The sequence below is a fragment of the Perca flavescens genome, chromosome 22 (assembly GCF_004354835.1).
Source record: "Perca flavescens isolate YP-PL-M2 chromosome 22, PFLA_1.0, whole genome shotgun sequence".
NCBI classification, from domain to species: Eukaryota; Metazoa; Chordata; class Actinopteri; order Perciformes; family Percidae; genus Perca; species Perca flavescens.
In genome coordinates, this window is record NC_041352.1 from 12,289,094 (window position 1) to 12,312,548 (window position 23,455).

Sequence of the window (23,455 nt, forward strand, 5' to 3'; positions counted from 1 at the left end):
CCGCTACCGCTACAATGCGGCATGATGGCACTGCTGGCCCTGCAGGAGGACTACGCCAATGGAAGAAACGGGAGGAGACTTCAGGGACCATGACGATAAATTCCCTAAAGCTGCGCTCTTGGATCTATGTACTGAATTGGGTCCAGTAGAGAGGGCAACGTGCCGGAACCGTGCCATCCCGGTCCAAAAACAGGTCCTCACCACTCTGGGGGCCACCGGCTGTTTCCAGAGGGAAATGGCAGACAGCTAAGTGTTTTATATAAATATTATTATATACGTATAATCTTCAACTTTATCGCTAAGGCTTGTTTGTATATAATATAAAGTTCTGTTAAATCTTATCATATAGGTCTGGTATATCGAAGCTGTCCCAGAGTGCCGTAATGCCTGCCGTTTTGGAAGGTATTATCAATCTACTGTAGGTAGTCTAGTAGAACAGGCCAAAATTATAATTCAATTTGCAGCAATTCCCAAGCGTCTGAGAAGTTTTTTTGCTTTTTCCCTGCCAGTCGTCATGACTCGGCGTAAAGAACAACTGCCAGGCCATTGACATACTGATCAGCATTCACGAGGTGCTTTGCACTGACTATGGATATGGTTAAAAATGGGCGTGTACAGGGAGGGATAAGAGGCGGATTCACGTACGCACACTTGTGGGTAATCTGTGATTCATAAAGGGAACATTGCTTACAGATGTGCGTTCGTACGGTTTTATAAATCTTTTTGTTTTTTTTTCTCATACGCCATTTTGGGCTTTTGGGCGTACGTATAGTAAGTAACCTACGCACAGTTTTATAAATGAGACCCCTGATGGTTTGAGTTTGTGTGAATCATGTACATGTCCTTTATGTAGACTTCCCTCCAGTCCATATATCTGCTGTTTCAAGAGACTGAGCTTAGTTCTTTTCCACTTAAACTGCAGGACGTCCTCTTCCTTCAGAATTCAGTTATTAAGACAAGTGGTCAAAACCATGAAAAGAATGCTCTGACATTTAGGCGGTCCTTCGATTTGCCCCGTAAATCAACAAGTGTGAAATAAAACATAACTGTGTTTTCAAGTCCTAGTAGTTTATCAGTTCTGCTCATCCTTGTCAGCTTCGCTGTTTCTTCTGGGTTTAAACGTGAGGGCCACGCTGTTGATACAGAACCGCTGACCTGTCGGGTCTGGTCCATCGTCAAACACATGACCCAGGTGGGAATCACACTGCATCAAACACATGAAAGTCCTAAACCATTTAAAAAATGCATAAATGATGGCTGTATTTGAAGAAAATTATGCATGAAATTCTGAATGCAAAGTGTGGATACACAAACAATTCCAACATAACTACTTTATAAAACAAATGCACACAGAGCTACATTGAAGTTGTTAGGCAGTATATTTTTGGTGTTGTTGGGCAAAAGTGGTCTGAGAGAAAACAAGTATCCTGCACCTCTGCTTGGCTGTCTTCTGGCTTTAGAAAATGTAGCCGTGACGGGAGACTTTGCTTATCACAGGTCATTTCAGAGAGAGCGAGTGTTCCTATTGGCTGTTCTACTAGAGCTGGGCAATATATCGATATTGTGATATGAGACTAGATATTAGGGGTGTGACGAGACGCTTACTCCACGAGACGAGACGCATCACGAGATTGGGTTCACGAGAACGAGACGAGATTTCTCGTCGAGGTGAAAAGTTGTCTCGTGAGGCGATGTGATGTCAGCGTGATGGGCGTGGAATTACTATTGAAGATCCCCTGCCACTTTTAAATCATTTGTGTGGCAACATTTTGGTTTTCCTGCGGAAATAATAAGCGGCGAAAAGAGTGACAGACAAGGCGAACACAATATGTAAACATTGTAAAAAAAAATGCCGTATACCGCGGCTAACACGAGCACTATGCAAAAACACTTACAGCACAACCACAGCTCTCGCGGTGCAGTAGTTAGTAGTACGGCATTTTTTTCTTACAATGTTTACATATTGTGTTCGTCTTGTCTGTCACTCTTTCGCCATTTATTATTTCCGCAGGAAAACCAAAATGTTGCCACACAAATGATTTAAAAGTGGCAGGGGGATCTTCAATAGTAATTTCACGCTCCATCACGCTGACATCACATCGCCTCACGAGACAACTTTCCACCTCGACGAGAAATCTCGTCACCTTTTAATATCGCAAGATCTCGTACAACGAGATCTCGTCACACCCCTACTAGATATCGTCTTAGATTTTGGATATCGTAATATCGTAATATGGCATAAGTGTTGTCTTTTCCTGGTTTTAAAGGCTGCATTACAAGTTATGTCATTTTCTGAACTTACCAGACTGTTGTAATTGTTCTATTATTTGCCTTTACCCAGTTAGTCATTATATCCACATTACTGATGAAATAAATATTTTGTGAAAGCACCAATAGTCAACACTACAATATCGTTCCAGTATCAATATCGAGGTATTTGGTCAAAAATATCGTGATATTTGATTTTCTCCATATCGCCCAGCCCTATGTTCTACACATGCAGACGGAGAGAAGGAGAGCTGCAGGAAGAGGTCTCACTCTACTTGACATTCTGGCGGTTTTTTTGCTTTCTTCCCACTGCAGGTTTAACTAGAACAACAATACTAAGCAAACTGAACTTTGGCTTCATAGCTCAGAAAACAACTCACATTTTTGCAAAGGACCTCAGTCCCAGCACTTCCCAGGCTGTTGTCAGGGCGACGAATGATGGAGGTGTGGCTTTCGTCCCGCTCCCATGTCCCATGAGCCTCTTTAAATGCTGGCCAGCCTGTCCCCGAGTCATACTTAGCCTCTGAACTATCAAGAGAGGAAGGAACATTTCCTAAAGGAGCATTTGCAAAAACATTTCTGTATAAACATTAGGGCTTGGACGATATGCTTTTGCCCCGATTCCATTCTTTCACGATACATTTGTATTTTGTATTGCGATTTTCATGTATGCAATTTCAGAAAACAAAAGTTGAATAATACACTTCTAGAGACAATGTATCATGAGACATTTCTTAAAACTATTTTTTTTCCTAAAAAAATAATGCACATCACATGTCAGTCAGTCAGTCAGTCTGAAATTTAATTAATTTGTAAATATGTACATAACATGTATTTTCTGCTTTCGCTCTGTTTTGCTAGAAACGGATATGATGTAGTCACCGCCGGCGGTACCGTATACAGAAAATATTTAGGTGAATCATTGGTAAAAATAAACATCTAACATCAAAAATCATACAGTTATATGTAAGACTGCAAACTGTTACCTGAAAAGTGGAACTTCACAGCAGACACAGTGGTACATCCCCACTTCAGAATGGTTAAGGTAGATCCCACTAAAGGGCTGAGAACACACACACACACACACACAAACACAAACAAACACACACACACACACACACACACACAGTGTTAGGATCAGGAACACGGGACTTTAACAGCTTAACACAGTGATGGGTTTAGTCCACCTGCACTGATGTTTATTAGAAAACATAAAATGTCAGTCTGGTAGACTAAGATAATGTTTGTTAGGTATGACAAAAGCGAGTAAGTGCAAGCTCTCCCGGAACCCATAGAGATTGTATTGAAAGCTCTAATATTTGAAAAAAAATGTATTTTACATTTTCAACCTGACTGAAATCGCCCCAAAATGGGGGGGTGCATGAAGCATTACTTTAGCCTGATTGGACATTTAGTGGCAGATGTCTGATTAGAACACTGATAACTGTTGCCGTGATAGAATTGGTTAGAAAAAAAAAATCCCTTCCTTTTCCCATTTGGCAGTGCGTCTCCCATATCGCCCTAATGAACACACCGCCCCTGGGTTTGACACAAATCACTGCATGGTGCATGTACTGTAGGCTGCAGTACTCACCATCTCCGTCCCTTTCTCTCTGGTGACTACATACTGTTCTGGGGTCAGTTTCTTTTGCCAGTCTGTACTCTCATCGTAACGAGTGAGAGACTGCAGGCCTGCAGAGAGCAGAGGTAACAATGAAGACGACACAGAGAAGTTTTTAATGTGCACACTCAACATGGTAGAAGGACAGTTAATCCACTCCTGATCAATCAAGTACGTATAACGGCAACCAACCGAGAAACGATTAAAAGCCTTAGCTATGGCAGGATTTCCTAAACTTTTTCTTTTAAAAATATAAGCCACAAAATTAGACCACGGGCACTTAACATCGGCAAATTGAGGAAAATGTTTAAAATTAACTGTAGGCCGCTATTGCTCAAGGCAGGAAGGGTAACATTTATAAGCAAAACAGTCATAGATAACCTTAACTCCTAAAGTAAAAATCCACTAATCCCAAATGTATTGGAAACCCACTCCTGTTGTTTACCACAGCTCTTTTTGCACGAGCATTAACCTGTAGCTGTATGTTTCTTATTCTAAGTTCTTAGTGAGCAAACTGCAGCTTGGTGCACCTGCAGGACTCTGCAGCCTGAGAGAGATAGCATGTAGATGAAAAAGTAAACCCCTGAAAAAAAACGAAGTGACAGTTAAGAAATCAAACGGCTTCCCAGTACCTTGAGATGTGGATACAGGACGGGTGAATACCGGGATCCTCCTCGGTAACACCGCGGATCTGGCCTTCGCGTGCTGAGAAACTACAACGAAGAGGCGGGCGACTAAACGAGACATGTCTGCTGCTGCTGCTGTGTCTGTGTCTGTCTCTGTCTAAAGTTAAGAGCTCTCGCTGGATTGTTAAATGCGACGGCGAGTTGGCGCTGGACCTCCCTCTGCTGTTAGCTGGGTGACCCGGTCAAAAATCACACCTTCAAGCAGCTATATAGGCTAAAGTGGACAGGGTTCACTGTTTTTTTTATTTTTTTTATTGCTGGACAATGTGCAAAGAGCACCATAATTGTGTACCAGCTTTATGGCTTGTTTAAAAAAAGAAAAGAAAAGAAAAGCTGAATGGGGCAAACAATCTGGTTGGTGGTGGTGGTCAAAGGAATGGTGCTGAGTAGCCTAATGCTATAGCTAATGATGGAATGTAACTAGGATTAAGTACTGTAGTACTGAAGTTTGAGGTACTTACTTTAGGTATCTTTTCATGCCACTTTCTACTTCTACTCCACTACTTTTCAGAGAGGAATATTGTACTTTTTACCCCACTACATTAATCTGACAGCTTTAGTTACTTTGCAAATAAAATGTAAGATTTGTGCACACAAAACACATGTAGTTTATAAAATATGTTTTATTATAAATTAAACTACCCAACGATATATTGGCCTACATCTACAGCTGAAATGATTAGCCATTAAACACTTAGTTAATTGACAGAACTGTTTTGTTCGTTTCTAGTTTCAAAAATGTGAAGCTGTTTCTGCATTGAGTACTTTTACTTTTAATACTGTAAGTAGGCTACATTTTCCTGATACTGCTACTTTACTTAAGTAACATTGCAGGACTTTTACTTACCAACAGAGTATTTTTACAGTGTGGTATTATTACTTTTACTTAAGTTAAGGATCTAAATACTTATGCCACTGCCTATAGCATGTAGTATGCCTGACCTCACTTGAGGCACAAACAGCAGATAAAGATCACCTGATAACCAACTCCAACTTGCAGAGTTAAACTAGGTGCACCGGGGCACTGTTTGCTGTTTGCCGCAGTAACTACATTGTGAATCTTCTGTGGCAAAGAACCAGGTTAAACCAGTGTGTTTAAAACAGCATTTTAACTTTTGGCCTGTGTGTGCACCAAAATAATCAACTGACTATTTGAATAATACTTTATTGTATGGATTAAAGGTCTGCCATACAGAAAATACACAATATAAATCAATATCTAGGCCATGAAAGCATTGCGTCTGATCAGCTTGTTGTTGTGAGTGATGAGCTGACAGAGAGGCTCCAATGCCCCGAGTCCCAGCAGAGAAACCTTGTTCTCATCTCCTAACAGGGGGAGACAGTGAACAGGGAAGTTACTGTAAGCTTGGTGCCAAACAGACCTGAGTGCCTGTGGGCATTTATTATTATGCGTCAGTGAAGTAGTTAAGATTAACACTGCAATGTGATTGAATATAAAAGACAATGGCAGATAACATGCTAAAGTGTTGTGTTCGACATAGTAATATACATAATATTATAATGTGTTGATAATTTTATGTCAGTAAAATGTCCAGTCACAGCATTATGTACTGCAGTATTTCAACACTACAGTATTAGCCAAATCTTCTCTGCCAATGCCAAACAGCTTATTCTGCCATTGACTCGTTTGGTGTTTGGTGGATTGGATGATTGAAGTTTGAAGAAACAAGACATATTGGAAATGTAACAATTTATTCATTTCACAAACAGGAGCCTCAGTAGCATGTGGAAGAACCATACACAGCCACAACAGCCTGGCACCTCCTTCTCATGCTGGTCACCAGCCTGGTCACACACTGCTGTGGGATGGCATCCCATTCTTCCATCAGCATTTATCCCAAGTCAGCCAACGTGGTTGTGTTGGTCACTCTGGCACAAACAGCACACCCAAGCTGATCCCACAAGTGTTCAATGGGATTGAGGTCAAGACTGCTGGCAGGCCATTCCATCCTCTCCACTCCCACATTCTGGAGGTAGTGTCTGATAAACCCTGCCCTGTGGGAGCAAGCGTTGTCATCTTGGAGGATAGAGTTTGGTCCCAGACTGTGTATGGAGCTAAATCGGGGCCAAATGTTTTGTTCATTTGAAAAAAATATATATAGTTTAAAAAATAAAGCTTGAAATTGAAAATTTAAGTTTTGGTCAAAACTTGGAAAAAATAAAACCATGTATTTGAACTAAAAATAAGTGTACCAATTTTTCTTTCAGTTTGAATAAAATATAGATTCAATTCTGGAATTATTTTGAATAAATTATAAATTTTCATTTTTCACTTTTATATTTGTTTTCAGTTCCACATTTCATGTTTTCAGATTCAAAAGTTATTTTTTTTACGGCTTCAAATCTTTTTTTTACGGCTTCAAATCTTTTTTTTCGGTTTCAGATCTGTTTTTCACTTTCAGATATTTTTTTTTTCGGTTTGAGACTTTTGGCCCTGATTTGGCGTGGGGGCGTGGCTTCAACTCAGAGGGGCGTGGCATTATGAGTGACAGCCTATCAAAGAAGGCAGAAGACTCCTCTGTCATGTTCACTTCAGGAAATGGTGTTACTGTGAGAACTATGACTGAATGCTTTCTATCCACTATATACATGTGATTTTTACTTAAACTGATGCCAGTGACAAAGTTCCATTTAAAAAAATGTTTTGGACAACAAATGGTACCAATTACACTATAAGAGCAATAAACTGTGCCAGATTGTGCAGTTCAGCAGGAACAATGACTTCTCCCACTTCCATGTATGACTTATAGCACCACAGTATTCACTGGCACCAGCCCACAGGTAGGACATGTGAAAGATATTAGCATTTTTGAATAGATACTTTGCGACGTCACAAAAAAAATGCCACTGAGGGGATACCTCAGTGGCATTTTTTTTGTGATTAACACATAAAAGGAAAATAGGTGGACAGCTGGACAAAGCTGGCAATCAAGCATCGCTAGCACTAAAGTTAGCATTAACTAACGTTAGCTTCACACTAGCTGGTGTTTTTACACTAATTTCAGTGTCCAGCTCAAGTTTTTTTTACTTTAACGTGTATTGGTCTTTGTTAACCTCCGTTTGTCAGAATGACCATAACTTGACACTGGCTGCAGTGAAGAAGGTCTCCTTTTATAGAGTAGACAAATATGACTTTACATTAATGCTCTGGCCTGATAAATTACGTTTTACACTACAACGTTACATGTAACAGCATGACAGTTATGCCTTAGAAAATATGCCAAGTGGGCAAACTTTGAAGGCTTCTACCACAGCCTAACTTAAGTATCAGAATACACTAACTTGTCTTTTTGTATTTGTATGTCTTACTGTCTGTTTTCTGGACCGTGTGTGTCCGTAATAAAAGCTTTGACTGATTGATTGATTAACAAAGCGGACCAGGACAAGTTATGTTGTTTAAACTAACCATGAAAAGGTAACACTAGCAATGTTAGTTATCTATAATGTTTTACATTTATAATGCTGTACGGCTGCAGGCAGCCACTGTCGAGTTATGGTCATTCTGACAAACAGAAGTTAACAAAGACCACTACACGTTAAAGTCAAAAAACTTGAGCTGGACACTAAAATTGGTTTAAAAACACCAGCTAGTGTGAAGCTAACGTTAGTTAATGCTAACTTTTGTGCTAGCGATGCTTCATCTCCAGCTGTCCACCTATTTTCCCTTTATGTGTTAATGACAAAAAAAATGCCACTGAGGGGATAATGTCCCAAAGTATCTATTCAAAAAGGCTAATATCTTTCACATGTCTTACCTGTGGGCTGCGCCAGCAGGTTGCCTTGGCAGAGCGTACGCTATGCTGACTGCCGAGTGAATACTGTGGTGCTACATTCAATGTCATACATGGAAGTGGGAGAAGTCATTGTTCCTGCCGAACTGCACAATCAGTTTAATGCTCTTATAGTGTAATTGGTACCATGTGTTGTCCAATACAATTTTGTAAATGGAACTTTGTCACTTGCATCAGTTTATTAAGTAAACATCGCATGTATATAGTGGATAGAAAGCATTCAGTCATAGTTCTCACAGTAACACCATTTCCTGAAGTCAACATGACAGAGGAGTCTTCTGCCTTCGTTGTTAGGCTGTCACTCATAATACCACGCCCCTCTGAGTTGAAGCCACGCCCCCCACGCAAAATCAGGGCCAAAAGTCTAAAACCGAAAAAAAAAATTATCTGAAAGTGAAAACAGATCTGAAAAAAAAAAAAAAAAGATTTGAAACCCGAAAAAAAAAAAAGATTTGAAGGCGAAAAAAAAACTTTTGAATCTGAAAACATGAAATGTGGAACTGAAAACAAATATTAAAGTGAAAAATGAAAATTTATAATTTATTCAAAATAATTCCAGAATTTAATCTATATTTTATTCAAACTGAAAGAAAAATTGGTACACTTATTTTAAGTTTGAATACATGGTTTTATTTTTTCCAAGTTTTGACCAAAACTTAAATTTTCAATTTCAAGCTTTATTTTTTCAACTATATATATTTTTTTCAAATGAACAAAACATTTGGCCCTGATTTAGCTCCATAACTGTGGAGATATGGGATTGCCACTGGTTGCAGAATCTCATCTCCATATCTCTCTGCATTGAGATTGCCTCCAATGATGACAAGCCTTGTTTTTCCAGTGAGGGAGATGCCGCCCCACACCATCACACTGCCTCCACCAAAAGGTGTTACTCTATCGGTGCATATCTCTCTCTCTCTCTCTCTCTTGTTACTTTAGAAAATCTCTCTCTCTCTCTCTCTCTCTCTCTCTCTCTCTCTCTCTCTCTCTCTCTCTCTCTCTATCGGAGCACTGAAACGGGTAATTGCATTGTTTAAAAAATGAGTGGAATAATTACTTCTGGTATAACCAGATATTTTATAAATACTTTAAATTACCCAAAACAAATAAATGGTGATAGGTAATACATCTGATTTTATATACTGCTTTAGTAAAAATAATATTTTTTCAGGGCTCTGGCTCTCACCTGAGACCATTGTTGACACATATGCAGGATGCAAAAAACGATAATTACTGTTGCGCTAGTCTGGACATCTTACCGTGCCCATGTTGCAATAAAGATTACCTAAATGTCATGTATATAAATTTGTTGTCAGCTTACTAATTGATTGCGCGTTTTGTGTAGATTTGGACTTTTATACGTTTTATTCCACTTTGTTTAAACGGCGAAGTTCACCTTGTTCACCTGTTTGGAGCTGACTGGTGAATGTGACGTGCGTAGTATAGGCCTTGCTGGATACACCGTGACTCGCTGTGGATAACTTTTTTTCATGTCATTGGATTACGGCAAAATACTGATCTTTTTTCTTAACGTGTCTTAACGTTTTATGGTGTGATTGCGCTTGGTTTCTGCATTTGGAGAGGCATCTCAACACACTTTAGGTCCAACACTGATTGTTCACTGTTACATTTTAGTTGAATTGAAGTGTTGAGGAATTCCGCCACCGTCTGTCTATTGTGCTCCAACTCAGCCGTGCCGCGATTGGATTTCATAAGGGCGAATTGTTAAATTGTTACAATGTAATTTCAAATCTGCTTTAAAAAATAAACATATGTTTATTTAGCATGTTTGTTTTGTCCATATGTGCTCGTGCTGTGTTCCCAGGTCTCAGCTGCTACAATGAGTTTTTTTTTGTTGAATGTCAAACTCCGCCTATGGGTATAAGATTTATTGCTAAAAAGCATTGTTACCACAGACACATAATCTACCAAACACAATTGTCCTTACTTTTTAAGTTTATTATAATAATACTCTAAGTGGACGATGGGGATAACTTGTATAGAAGAGTCATGAAATAGGATGTTAAAAGATGTGCGTGAAAGGAAAACATTGGTACAGAGGGGGAAACAGCTGATGATGCTGTGTGGTAGCTAGGTCAGTGGTACCTTGAAGAGAAGTGCCCTGTGGCAATAGATTACCCTGCTGATCAAACCAATGGGAACAACATTAGACTGAAGCTGAAACTTGAGCTCGCTGAGGTGCAGCACCCATGGGAATTCATGCAACTTTTCCATCTCTACTTCTCCACCCATGGCTTCACTCACCAGCCTGGCATCCAAAAACATGGACACAAAACCAGTTAGAATGCAGGACCCTTCACAATTAGTTTTGCATCCTTTTGCACAGAGTGGTGTGTTCTATAATGTTGTTACATGCCACTGGTGTCATTTTTAGTGAACCCTTACTAGCACTCTATGAGCTGGTGTGAAATATAGTTTCCAGGGTGTCTTGTTTCAATTTGTTAAAATGATTCTGGAAAATAAAAACAATGGCTGCTAATTATATAATATGAGATGATTTTGTTCTCTATTTATAGCAACATCCCTGCATGTTGGTTATGTGCTGGTTGCATTAATATGTTTACCTGGCCAAGGCAGCACACTGCTCTCGTTCATCACTCAGTGGGAGGATGGATTTTTTGGCCTCGTTAACTAGAAGCTGCAATGAGACGTCATCCATCATCATCCACGGTTTCTCTGTAGGAGACTCAGGCTGGGTCTCATTTTTCTGTTTGTCATCCTTTTTGTTTTTTTCTGTACAGGGAGAGTGAATTAAAAATAAATCTGAGACTTGTTTTCAACTATGGACATTTCTCTGAGTGAAATGACAAACAGGGAGTTTACAGACACAATTAGCACGTGTAATTTGGGCTCGCTGTAACGTTACCTCTGTGTGATGAACAATATTGTCACTTGTTAATAGAAACTGCTAAGCTGCGTCAAGATAACTGATGTACGTTATGTAAACTGATGTACGTTCTGTAATCCTGTTTATAGATTTCATACTGTGTGCTAGTTAATTGTACTCTCGAAAGAACACAGTGTTACTGCCTATTGAAACGTGGCCCAGCTACACAGTCAGTGGGTATTTAATGTTGGTAGTAGTTCATACTGATATGAGTGTTAGCATGCCTATTGATAGTAGTATGCATGATTATTTTAGCTTTTAGTGTTTACATTATCAGAAACGCCTAGTTAAATTGTTGGTAGTTGTTGCTAACCTGATGTGTGTGTATTTTCTTTCTACTTATGTTTCAGACCACACACCTACCTTTTGATATATGTCCTAATTAGGTCTACTGTATCGCTGTGCTGTATTGAGAAAGATCACTCACTAAACGGTTCAAGCTCCATCCTGTTGGTTCTGACCAACACTACAGGGTGTGTGCTATCCTAAATATTCCTCCACCAGAACCCCCCATTCTTTTATATTTTCAGTTGCCATGTGTGTATAATATTTAGTTGTTACGGGTGCCTCTTAAACACTTGTAATGCACAGCATGTACATTGGAATATGTATGCACGTGTGTCAGAGAGATCCTATTGTTCTTGTCTTTGAAATAGTTTGCCGGTATCCAAGACAAGAGTATATGCATGCATCATGTGTAGAAAACACATATGTTCACATATACACTGATAATAATTAATACCAATATGTTATCTTTCATTTCTGCACATATTCTTACGTAGATTTCATAAGAAAATTAGAAGATGTAATGTAGAAGAGAAAATGTCTGACAACCCCATTTTTCAACACATTACAAACGCTTACACTGCAGTTTTTTTCCCTCTGCTATTTTAAATTATGGCCAAAAAGAAATGAATTGTATGATTGCAAAGTTTCTGGATCTGCTTCACCATAAAGTATTACCAGTCTACCACAATCTAATGTTTTTGAGATATCGTGCAGACAAACAGGAGCAAAAGTTGAGCCTCCCAGGTCAAAGTAATTATAATATAAGTTACACAATGCTCATTAGAGGAAGAAAATAAATCTTTAATGAATTCTAGTAAGAGGAATTTTGCTTTATATAGTTAAAACATGAAACTTTGGTCATACTAAGCCATGGATAGATTATATAACACACTGCTTAAGAATGCCTAAGATGTTGTGTGTGTATGCATGCTCCAGGGTGGACATGGTGAAAATGGGTTGGATCAGAGGTACCCTGAGGGGCTACTGCTCTCTTTGACAACGTTAATTCATCAAAATACTGTGTGTGTGTGTGTGTGTGTGTGTGTGTGTGTGTGTGTGTGTGTGTGTGTCAGCGAGCGTGCATGTGTGCAGGAATCTTTATGTATGCATGTGCACTTGTGCATGGTTGTGCGTGTAAGTCCATTAGTCTCTTTTACTTAAAAAATGGGAATGTTTACCCTGAGAGGCCACGCTAAAGAGGAGCACTGGAGGCAACAGGGAGAGGGGGAGAAAAGAGAAGCAAAAGAGAAAAAAAATGGAGCACTGGATTGGAGCAGACAAGGGGAGGGTGATAGTAACTTGCAGCCACAATAAATTATACTGACAAACTACATGGTGTGGCTGGTAGTGTAGGAAACTTGCCAAGTCTCAGCCAATGCTCTACACCCATCTGTGTGGTTGTTCTTGTTAGTTTCCCACTCTGTAGTACTTAGCTGTAATAGTTTGGGGATTTTCTGGATATATTTTCAAAGAAACTGGGTTGGAGTTATGATGCATACAAATAATAAACAATGTTTAGTTGTAGTAGAACATTCAAAAGAAAACCTACTCTATGGATGTGTTGACAACATTGATTTGCCGGTGCTCGTTGACAGGCTGCTTGGACAGTTCCTCTAAAGTCTGAATCCTTTGACCAGAGAGAGAGAGAGAGAGAGAGAGAGCGAGAGATGTTCTAAAGTAACAATGACCTTTGTTAGACATCATTTTCAATAGCACATACACACACACCTTTCCAACATCATAGAAGCCATCACTAATAATGTCAGTGGAGGCCAAGTGACTTGTCAGGCTGTATTTGACAGACAAGTTACAGTTAAGCAGGCTGATCATGGCCAACTCGCTGAAATGGCTCCTTTGATTTCCTGAAGCATTTCCAGGGCTCTGAGACACACATTTACAGATATTCAGACATTGATGATAACACATATGGACAAAATTACCCATTCTTTCTTTTGGAGCTACACATAATACTGTCCTATACTGCCATCTACTGGCTATTTAAGAGATTACTCTGAGTTGGTTCCAACACAAAATCTTTACTCTGCTTTTACAATACACTACTCAACAGCACTCCTTCAGTTCTACATTTCATGATTCATCAGTCATGTTCTAATGTCATTGTTAACTGTCATCGCAGTGTCTTACCCAAATTGGCACATCTCCACAGCGGCGTTCACATCACTGGCGCAGACATTGATAGCCAAGCATGCATGGTGCAAAACCTCCTTGTGATAGGAACGCAGCAAATTGACCAGTGGGCCTCCAGCACTTTGTAGCTATGTAGGACAGGGTGTTAATGTCAAAGAAAGCATATAAAATATTGTTTGAAAATGTATAAGGAACTTGTTTTGGTGGTGTACGTTCAAAGGTTGTTTTAGTTGTGCAACAGAAAACTCAGATTGGACCGATAGTCTAGCTAGCTGTCTGGATTTATTCTGCAGAGATCTGAGGAGCAGTTAACCATAGTCCTCATAAATCCACCGGAGTTTAACATTCCAACACAAAGAAAGTTGAATGTACTGCCAGACGGAATTTACGGCAGCAACAGAGCATCCAGGAAGTGAAACATTGTGTATACAGTATAGACTAGACACACACAAACACCAACCTCTGCCCTAGCTTCTGTATCACAGGCCAGCATTGTCAGGCACAGCGTGGTGTTGATCAGAACCTGTGTATCTGTGGACTGTAAGGGCTCCACCTGAGCCTGTTTAGCTCCATGTGAAAAGATACTGCAGTGGATGACCTCCTGTCCTGCCATGTTGCCAAGTGTGACAGCAGAATTTGCCACCGTCCTGCGACAGGTTCCATACAGCTGCTGGACAAGAATCTCATCGCCTCCTGCCTCGTACACTGCGCTGTAGATGGCACAGAAATGGATGGGAGATTTACTGCATCCTACAGAGCTGGCAATAAATGAAGTCTCTTAACATATCATTCAACACAGAATGTATGCAATATGTATGATATGTGGGATTTGCACAAATAGTACAAGGGAAAACAAACATTAAGAGGATAAGGATAGTGAGAGAATGATGCAGGGAAGGTGGAGTTAAATGTCCCAGGAGCTGAAGGATACACAGTAATGCGGATATATGGAGTCAGACAGTGAGAGGAGATGGCTACAGGTAAGATATGTCAGGGCAATAGAAATGTGGAAGATAAAATGGAGAAAGGGAGAGAAGAGAGGTAAAGAGATATTCAGTGAAGGAGAACCATGACAAGACAGATGAAGCATTGAATCATTTGTGAAATAGCCGAGAGGAAGGCACACTGCTCAACTTCAAAATGCCACCTCCTTCCAAGCCTCAGTTTTAGAGACTGCAAACTTATCACTTGATGTTTTACACTTGTGTCAATAAGTTACACATATCATTAATACTTTGTGGCATACGCACTCATTTCCGGGTCTCTTTTGAGTAGCTAACTATAGGGGTGACATTTACATTATCTAATAGGTTGTCTGTTACTCACAATGCATTTAGCTGGTTGCTATGTGTGAGGTTGGAGAGGGCCTGGGTTGCTGCCTCTTTTAGCTCCAAACTCTCATTGTTCAGCAACTGTACAACTGCTGGGATACCATTGAAAAACACATAAATTCAACTCATACACACTTTATCATGACAAGTGTGTTGATGCTAAGGTGGCTGTGTGAATGTGTATGTACCCAGGTCTCTGAAGCTGTCTTTGCTGGCTAGGTGGAAGCTCATGACGGACACAGCCTGGCAGGTAGCTGTTTTCACGCTGATGGCCGCCACAGACAGAAGCTCTACCAGAATCTTCTCCACATTCTGCCCATGGAGCAGTTTACGATTCTCAGCTGCATCCATGTACACGCACAGACAACAAAACAAACACAGAAAACACACACAGATAAGGTATGTATACCATTTCGATTTCCAAACCTGTTGTTGGAAAATTAAGAGAAAATGATTATCTCTAGTCCCATTCTCTGCTTACAGCTCTGAGCAACCCTGGCAATGCATTTAACAGCGTTGGACTGGATTTCAGGTAAATTGGGGGTGAGAACAGACTCCATCAGCCTCGTCAGTCCTCCACCCTTGTGGATTAGCTGTAAACTCTTACTGTCACTTAAACAGTTAGCCACTACCTGTAAGGCCTCAGCATGAAGGTCACGGAAGTCCTGGAAGAAATAAAAGCATAGATAAGGGGCAGAGGATCTAGCAGACACAGACCTTGAATGGGATAGAAAAGGCATTAGGAGGTGAGCAACAAGTGTTAATTCAAAGATAACCATTTCCTGCTAATGGTGCAAGCATAAACTGCATATATAAGCAGTTATTATCCTCTCCATATTTTGTCTTCAAATTTGTATTAATTGCACGATAAAGACATACATTAGCATTTTACCACAAAAGCATGTGTTCTCTCTCTCTCACACACACACACACACACCTACCTACCATGTTACTGAGGATATCCATGAGCTTCTCAAATCCTTGCTCTTCCCTGAAGGTGTTGCATGTATCTGTATCAGTGGTGACATTCTGAAGCGTTTTTAAAACCAAATGCTGAATGACAGGGAAGTCGGACTTCAACAGTTCCAGAAGTGGAGGGATCCCTCCCAACTCATGTAATGCCAGACGACTTTGGTGGTCCTTCATACATACAGCACAACACAGGATACAAGAAGACAACAAGAACTTTGGAACAATTACATTTCACCCATGCCCTTGTAACCTTCTCTAGACTGACAGTTTTGAGTCACCTGAACCAGGTTAAAGATGATCTCTAGGGAGTTCTTCTTGTCATTGGAGTCTGGACTGGATAAGAGCTGGATTAGAGGTGGCAGGCCCTTGTTGTCAGAGATCTTGACCTTACAGACAAAATCCACTGACAGAGAGGCCAGGCACAGTGTTGCAAACTCATGTACAACTATATCTTCTTGAATAGGAGAAAAAAATGGCGTTGTTTCTTTGTTTTATTGCAGCTCATATACAGTAAATATCTACATCTGAGTCTATTCATTGTGTGATCAAAGTGACTCACCTTCAAGTGACAGTTTGTCAATGATGGATGGAATGACATCTATTTTTTTCAGAGCACTCTCTATATCACCTTGCAATAGAAACATGAGACAAGGTTAATAACTGAGTGGCAGTTATTCATCGAGCACATCAATCAGTCACTCAGTCTGTAAATAAACAAAACTGAATTCTGCAACTAGTCAACAAATTTCTTAACAGTCAGTCGCCTGACAAGTAGATAGATGGTCAGGAAGTTGGTCTGTAAGTTAACCGGCCAGTAACATAAATTGCATAGTAAGCCACCAAATGACTCGGAATGTGAGTCTGCATTGATTTTGTATGTTGTCTGACACACCATTGGTGGCCATTATGCCCAAGGCCATGAAAGCATTGCGTCTGATCAGCTTGTTGTTGTGAGTGATGAGCTGACAGAGAGGCTCCAATGCCCCGAGTCCCAGCAGAGAAACCTTGTTCTCATCTCCTAACAGGGGGAGACAGTGAACAGGGAAGTTACTGTAAGCATGGTGCCAAACAGACCTGAGTGCCTGTGGGCATTTATTATTATGCGTCAGTGAAGTAGTGAAGATTAACACTGCAATGTGATTGAATATAAAAGACAATGGCAGATAACATGCTAAAGTGTTGTGTTCGACATAGTAATATACATAATATTATAATGTGTTGATAATTTTATGTCAGCTCTTGATAAACAAAAGTATTAAGATTAAGACATACTTTATTGATCCTGCAAGTGGAAATTACAGTTTTCACTCTGTTATTAGTTATTACACACATACACAGCATATACATGTCAAGTGCTTGAGCATAGAATGGAAACAAACAAAAGATGATTAGATTTCATAGTAAACCTTAGGAAATAAGGACAGGGGTCAGCCACAAGTACATTTTGTGCTTTTCAGCTGCAGGGTTGCCCAATAAAAAAACTAATATGTGTAGGGGTTAGCGTGGGTAGTCTAATGTACCTTTCTCTGCAAATGTGTGGATTGCTTCACAGGCTTTGACTAGGATGTCCTCCTCTGGGCAACTCAGCAGCAGCACTACTGTTGCTGGAGTTTGGCCTTCAACAGGTAGTGGCTTCAACTGTAACTGTGAGGAGAGAGGGATGCAAATGCTTCATAACTGATCTTATGTCTGTCTTCGGAATGTACAGTTTGTTTTTTAGGCTATTGGCATGTGTTTCAATGGACACGAAATATAAAAAAGACCTTTCAGAAATATGTTAGGTAGCTAGGCTTTTTAAAAGATAAAGATGAGAAGGCTTTCATTACTCACTGTTTCCTTGCATGGTGTTTCGCTCTCCTTCTTAACTTTCTTTCCCATTCTGTGACCTAGCGTTAGAGAGAAACTGTTCAACAATATTGTTCTAAACAGAGTTTAGTGATCACAGATAGTCATTCAATACCTGCAGTCATGAATATAACGCTTCTAAAACAAAGTTGCAGTCATCACTTTAAAAACAATTATATATATATATATATATATATTCACTATGACTTACCTGTTTGTTTTTATTTTTCAAACTAAAGGACAAGTTCAAGATTCATGACAGCCGACCAGAAAAACAAGACTGTAGCTAATAGTTTAGCTAGCTATGTTGTGGAAAAAGAGGTTGACACCCCGTTGCTAGGCAACGCGTGCCACCTTGGGCTAAACCATAAACTGCATATAGAGGCCTAGAGGCTAAATTAGTTGGAACATTTCTTGCTAAGTTGTTGGCTATGGTTTGGCAAGCCAATTTAATCTTAACATATATCAGACGTTACTGACATTAATTAATTTTCACATCTTTGCATAACCTCACAAACATGTGAAACAAACAGGTGTAGAACAGTTCGGCATCGTACTAAATATTTTGAATAATAATAATAATATATATATATATAACAAATCTAAGTTTATTAAATTATTTTTAATTCACATATGCAGTACAATGTAGTCTACAGTGACATGTTGAATTACAAGAAAAAGAGGTTGAAAAAGACAACAAAACAAAATGTGAATCCTTAAAATATGCAAGACATAATAATAATAATAATAATAATAACTTATTTATTTATGCAGTGCTCCCTGGCGGCAGAGTTTTGGACAGTATCTTTTTGAGTTTGTCTGCAGATAAACTAATAATCTATTAACTCGATCACTTTTACATAAACAGGCCATCTGCATAAAAATTTATAATTAATGGTGGGAAATGTTGAAAAATCATGAATCAAGAATTTTGAGGTGTGTGTGTGTGTGTGTGTGTGTGTGTGTGTGTGTGTGTGTGTGTGTGTGTGTGTGTGTGTGTGTGTGTGTGTGTGTGTGTGTGTGTGTGTGCGTGTGTGTGTGTGTGTGTGTGTGTCATTGGAATGGTACTGAGGTAAATGTGCTGCTGTGAAGAGTGAGTCATAAAGCAAATGAGCTATACAGCGTGAGGCCTCCTGAGAGGCACTAATCCAGCAATGTGCCAGTGGAAACAGCACAGTATGCACCAGAAAACCAAATGACCTCTATGGTGTGGGACATCACCCTTCGGCCTGAAATGAGATTAATCTAAACAAAAGCAAGCCAAGGATGGGGGATGGTTGGGATGATGTAGCCTACACGTTTTTTCTACTAATGCAGTATTATTACACGCGCGCCAACGCACGCGCGTTCACATTCATATGGCCCCCTGAAAATGCGATTCGTCCAGGGAATGGTGTGTCCACTGTGGTGGGCCTGATCACAGACATCAATGAAAAGGCCTACCTGAAAGAAGTAGACCTGACCGCTGGTGTCAAGACAAAAATAATCATGAATGTCAGCTTTGGGGAAAAACAAGGAAGGAATACGGTGGAGAGGGTTTGTTTGATTTGTGCGCTGTATACTGTGGTGAGGAAGGCTAGGCAGAGATTATATTCACCTCAGACGCCTGAGGAAATTCCTGGTATCCCCTCAGATGCTGAGCAAATTCTACTCCTGCTACTCCTTTGATTGAGTCATTACTTTTCAATTGTCAATTTGAAATCTACATGCAAATTTAGACTGATATTGAAAAGCACAGAAGAGTGGCATAGACCCGGTGGAGGGAGGGAGGGGGTTGCAGCGAATCAGCGTAGCAGACACTGCAGAGCGCAGGCTGTCACCTCCCCTCCGTCGAGCTGTCAGTTGACAGCAGCACACATGAACCTCAGTGCTGCAGACGGAGTTGACACCCGTTGATTTTACGACTAAATAACTGCTCCTCGGCGTTTTAATTCAGACGGAGCAAAAACATGACAGGAAACACCCCTGTTGTCTCTACGGACTGATCACAAGCGCGTAGGAGGAGGGCTGAGCCGCTTGCTAGTTGTGAGCTGCTATCTAATGTTAATAGTTAGCTTGCATGCTAATGGTAGCTAGTTGGTGAACGGAGTCCGGTTCTGCTTTGTGCCGTCACGTTAGGTAGCTGGCTCGCTAGCGAAGGTCGGAGGGACTAACGTTAGCTAGCTGGTAGTCAAGAGCGTTTATTAGTTATTCAGCATCCTTAATGTGTCATTTATAATTTGTTTTAAGGCTGCATAATACGTTTTGTAATATTTGTGACGGAGCTTGACATTACTCTTGTTTTATACGTTTATTAATTTTACTGAATTTATCGTTGATGTTTGCTAGCTAGCGAGCTACTCGGCTATGCTAACGCCAGCTCAGTGAGACCTCACATCGCAGGGCTGCGGAGAGCTCCAGACTAGTCAAGGAAGGAAGAGAGGTGACTTATGATGTGGGCTGAGGGAAGCGGCGGACTGTTAGGCGAAGGAGAGCAGCAGTATTAGCTTTACACATCGCATTGTCTCATAACATTCCTTGTCGAGGTAACATTAGGACCATAGCGTCAGCCAAGCTGTGTGGGACAGTTGCATGAAGAAAATAATTTGGACACTTTGATTTGCGAGCTGGCTAAATGAGTAGTATTACTGAGTCGTGAGCTAGTGGCCACTGTGCCAGCTTTAAGGGAAGACACCCTGTCAAGATTATCGCACAGACTGCAATAACCAGCCAGTTTGCTTAAAGATGGCTTCGGCGAGCAGCATTGCCGCAGCTATTGCGAGCAAGACGAAAACCAAGAAAAAACACTTCGTTGCTCAGAAAGTGAAGCTCTTCCGTGCCAGCGACCCTCTGCTCAGCGTGCTTATGTGGGGAGTCAACCATTCGGTGAGTCAGACCACTTAATGTCCATATGATGATCCACAGTTATGTCTCCCTAGACCTTTGATGTGCCACATTAAGCCTTACTTGCTGTCAACTTTGTCTTTGTGTTATTGCAGTTGATTGACACATACGAGTTGACAGCTGTCCAGCGGTTGGCTGTAGTGCTGTCAATGTAAATGTGTAACTAGCTTCAAGTATGCTGTACTCGTACAGCAAATCATCAGTTATGTTGCCTTGTACAAGTTACAAGCATGATATTAGTTTTGCATAATTTTGATGTATGCACTTACAAATGTTTGTGTGTGTATGTGCTTGTGTGTGTGTGTTTGAGCAGTGAACTCCCTTTCACTTCCTGTTGTGCATATGTAGGATAAGCTGCTAGGGGTCTATGTCATGAGAGAGCAGATCTTCCAATGCAAGACAGCTTATCTCTGCTCTCTTTCGCTTCCTTTGCTGAATATTTTCACTGGGCCAATACTCATATGTTGGAGAGAGAGCAAACTTGGCAAGCAGAGGACATACAAATATTTCTGGCACCAAATCCCAAGTATTAAACCTTTTACCAATGTTTTACACACATTAGTATAATGCACAAGGAGATGGCTCAATCAACAGACTAAGACATATAATCTGTGGTTCTTTTAGGTCTTCACTTTTGCAACCCTGTTATTAATACTGTATATAGCCTCTCCTTCATCCTTTACTCAAATTGTTCCCAAAAATTACAACATGGTTATTACAGTAAAGCCAGCCCGTTTACCAAACGTTTTATCTGGTGTTTTGGTTGAGGAGAACTGCTATCCAAAATGTAAACAAAAGGGCTGGGCAGTACGTGAGCAGCATCACTTATTTATTCATTCAGTATATAAATGTCTATTCATAAGGCATTGTTCCCATGGGATAGCTAATGGTAAAATATGACAATAGTATAGTTTATATAAAATACAAAATAATGTTGGCCATTTGATGCAGAGTGCTGCTCTGCTTTCTTGCTCTTTTTCATATCTGTCTGTGGTTGCCCTGCTTGTTTTTGCTGCGTGTGGCAGTCGTTAACAGACAGTATGAAACAGTAGAGCCAGCAGTGGCTGCTTTTGCAAATTAAGTCTTAATTCCTCATCTCAGTAGGAATATAAATACATATCATATGAAGTTCCATAACAGATGTCAGCACATTAATATTGATTTTGTATTAAGTTAATCAGTCAGAGGAATACTATTTGGACCTCTGTCTGTAAAAGCCTTATTATAGGTAAATTGACATTGCATAAACGCTTTGTGAAACTATGTAACTAAATGGCCACTGTAAACATCACTACAAAAGTGGGTTATGTCAAGGCTGCAAGCCAATTTGTCCTAATTGAACTTTCTATATACTATATGGCATACTTTGTAGACCTATTATCTTGAAATGCACAGATTGTGACCCCTGTTCTCTTTGCTGATGCAATTTGACATGATGTCAGAGATTGTTCCCTTTGACATATTAAATGATATTGCAGTTTTTGGCAAATGCACCAGCAATTTGTGCACAGAGGATTTTGCCTCTTTTGAGCTCTGTTTATTGTTTCATGTTGCTTATACTTACTTATAACTATGTACTAATAACCACACCTCTATTTAACATTAAAACAGTGTTACCTATAATTTGATTTTTTAAGATTTAGGCCTAGTCCACACATACAGGGTATTTTTAAAAACTGTGTTTTCCTTTGTTCGCTCTCAAATAAAATCCCATCCAGACATGCACTGTTTAGAAAAATCTCTGTCCACATGAAAACTTAAAAACACAATTGGAGCTCAAGAGCATGCCAAGCCAACAGGCGGCGATATAACCCTAGTCAGGCGAAGAAGGAGAAGAAGGTGATGATGATTATGATGATGCCTGAAGAAAAGCTGTTACCGGAACACTACCCACCAACTAGAAGCCCAACTGTCTCGTCCAAGACTGGCAACTTTTGCAACGGGGTCTGTGTCGTGGCAGTGTTAGATTATGCACTGTAGCTGACCTTCGTAGCGCATTCTGACGCCTCCATTCCGGAATACAATGGTAGAGCTAGCAAGCCTGTAACCAGTATTATTTTGGCCACGTCTGCCGTTGCAAGGAATGTCGCCTCATTTGTGAAACCTAACAGAAGATAACAGCGCACATTCTGACGTTACAAGCCAAAAATGTTAAAAGTCTTCACCCTGGCCAGAGATTTCCAAAAGCTCAATTTACAGTGACCTAAAATGCTGTTTGTGTATGGACGAAAATCCAAAATGCATAGAAAAAGCTATGTTTAAAAAAAAATACCAGTGTACGTGTGGAATATGCCTTAATCTATTCCTCAACCCAATACAGAGGTATTGGGTTGAGGAATTCTAGGTAGGGCTGAACGATATGGGAACATAATCTAATTGCGATTTTCTTTAACCAATAACCAATAAATATGAATCTTACTGATCTCCTGTAAGTAACATTATTGTAAAAAATCACAAAAACTAAAGTGAACACTAACTATGACTCAAAGCCTTTTTCATGCCTAAACTTAACCAACCAATCAGAGGTGGGACAGCTTCACCCGTCGCTCCGGACCATCCATTCAAGCATCAACCTTTACTTAACCCAGCAGTTGAAAAGCAAGATTCAGGAATTTTACTTGGTCTTGATGAGCTGCAGTATTAAGTCATGGAGAAACTCCTTTACTAATCTTGACAACTTTACCGCAAATTTG

At 40.1% G+C, this 23,455-nt stretch overlaps 2 protein-coding genes across 2 annotated transcripts in view; one reads left to right on the forward strand and one right to left on the reverse strand.

Moving 5' to 3' along the window:
* Nucleotides 1-819: 819 nt before the first annotated feature.
* On the reverse strand, nucleotides 820-4,786 carry msrb2 (methionine sulfoxide reductase B2). Its single transcript, XM_028569765.1, has 5 exons — nucleotides 4,522-4,786; nucleotides 3,863-3,960; nucleotides 3,255-3,331; nucleotides 2,649-2,796; nucleotides 820-1,204 (listed from the first exon to the last, which is right to left on the reverse strand). Exons 1-5 carry the CDS (start codon nucleotides 4,634-4,636, stop codon nucleotides 1,073-1,075), a joined length of 570 nt encoding a protein of 189 aa, XP_028425566.1. The 5' UTR covers nucleotides 4,637-4,786; the 3' UTR covers nucleotides 820-1,072.
* A 14,886-nt stretch (nucleotides 4,787-19,672) lies between these two features.
* The window catches only part of pip4k2aa (phosphatidylinositol-5-phosphate 4-kinase, type II, alpha a), a 35,986-nt gene continuing 32,203 nt past the window's right edge, over nucleotides 19,673-23,455 (forward strand). Inside the window, exon 1 of the mRNA XM_028569067.1 lies at nucleotides 19,673-20,744. Coding sequence (XP_028424868.1) covers nucleotides 20,604-20,744 — 141 coding nt within the window. The 5' untranslated portion in view covers nucleotides 19,673-20,603. The remainder of the gene's footprint in view (nucleotides 20,745-23,455) is intronic.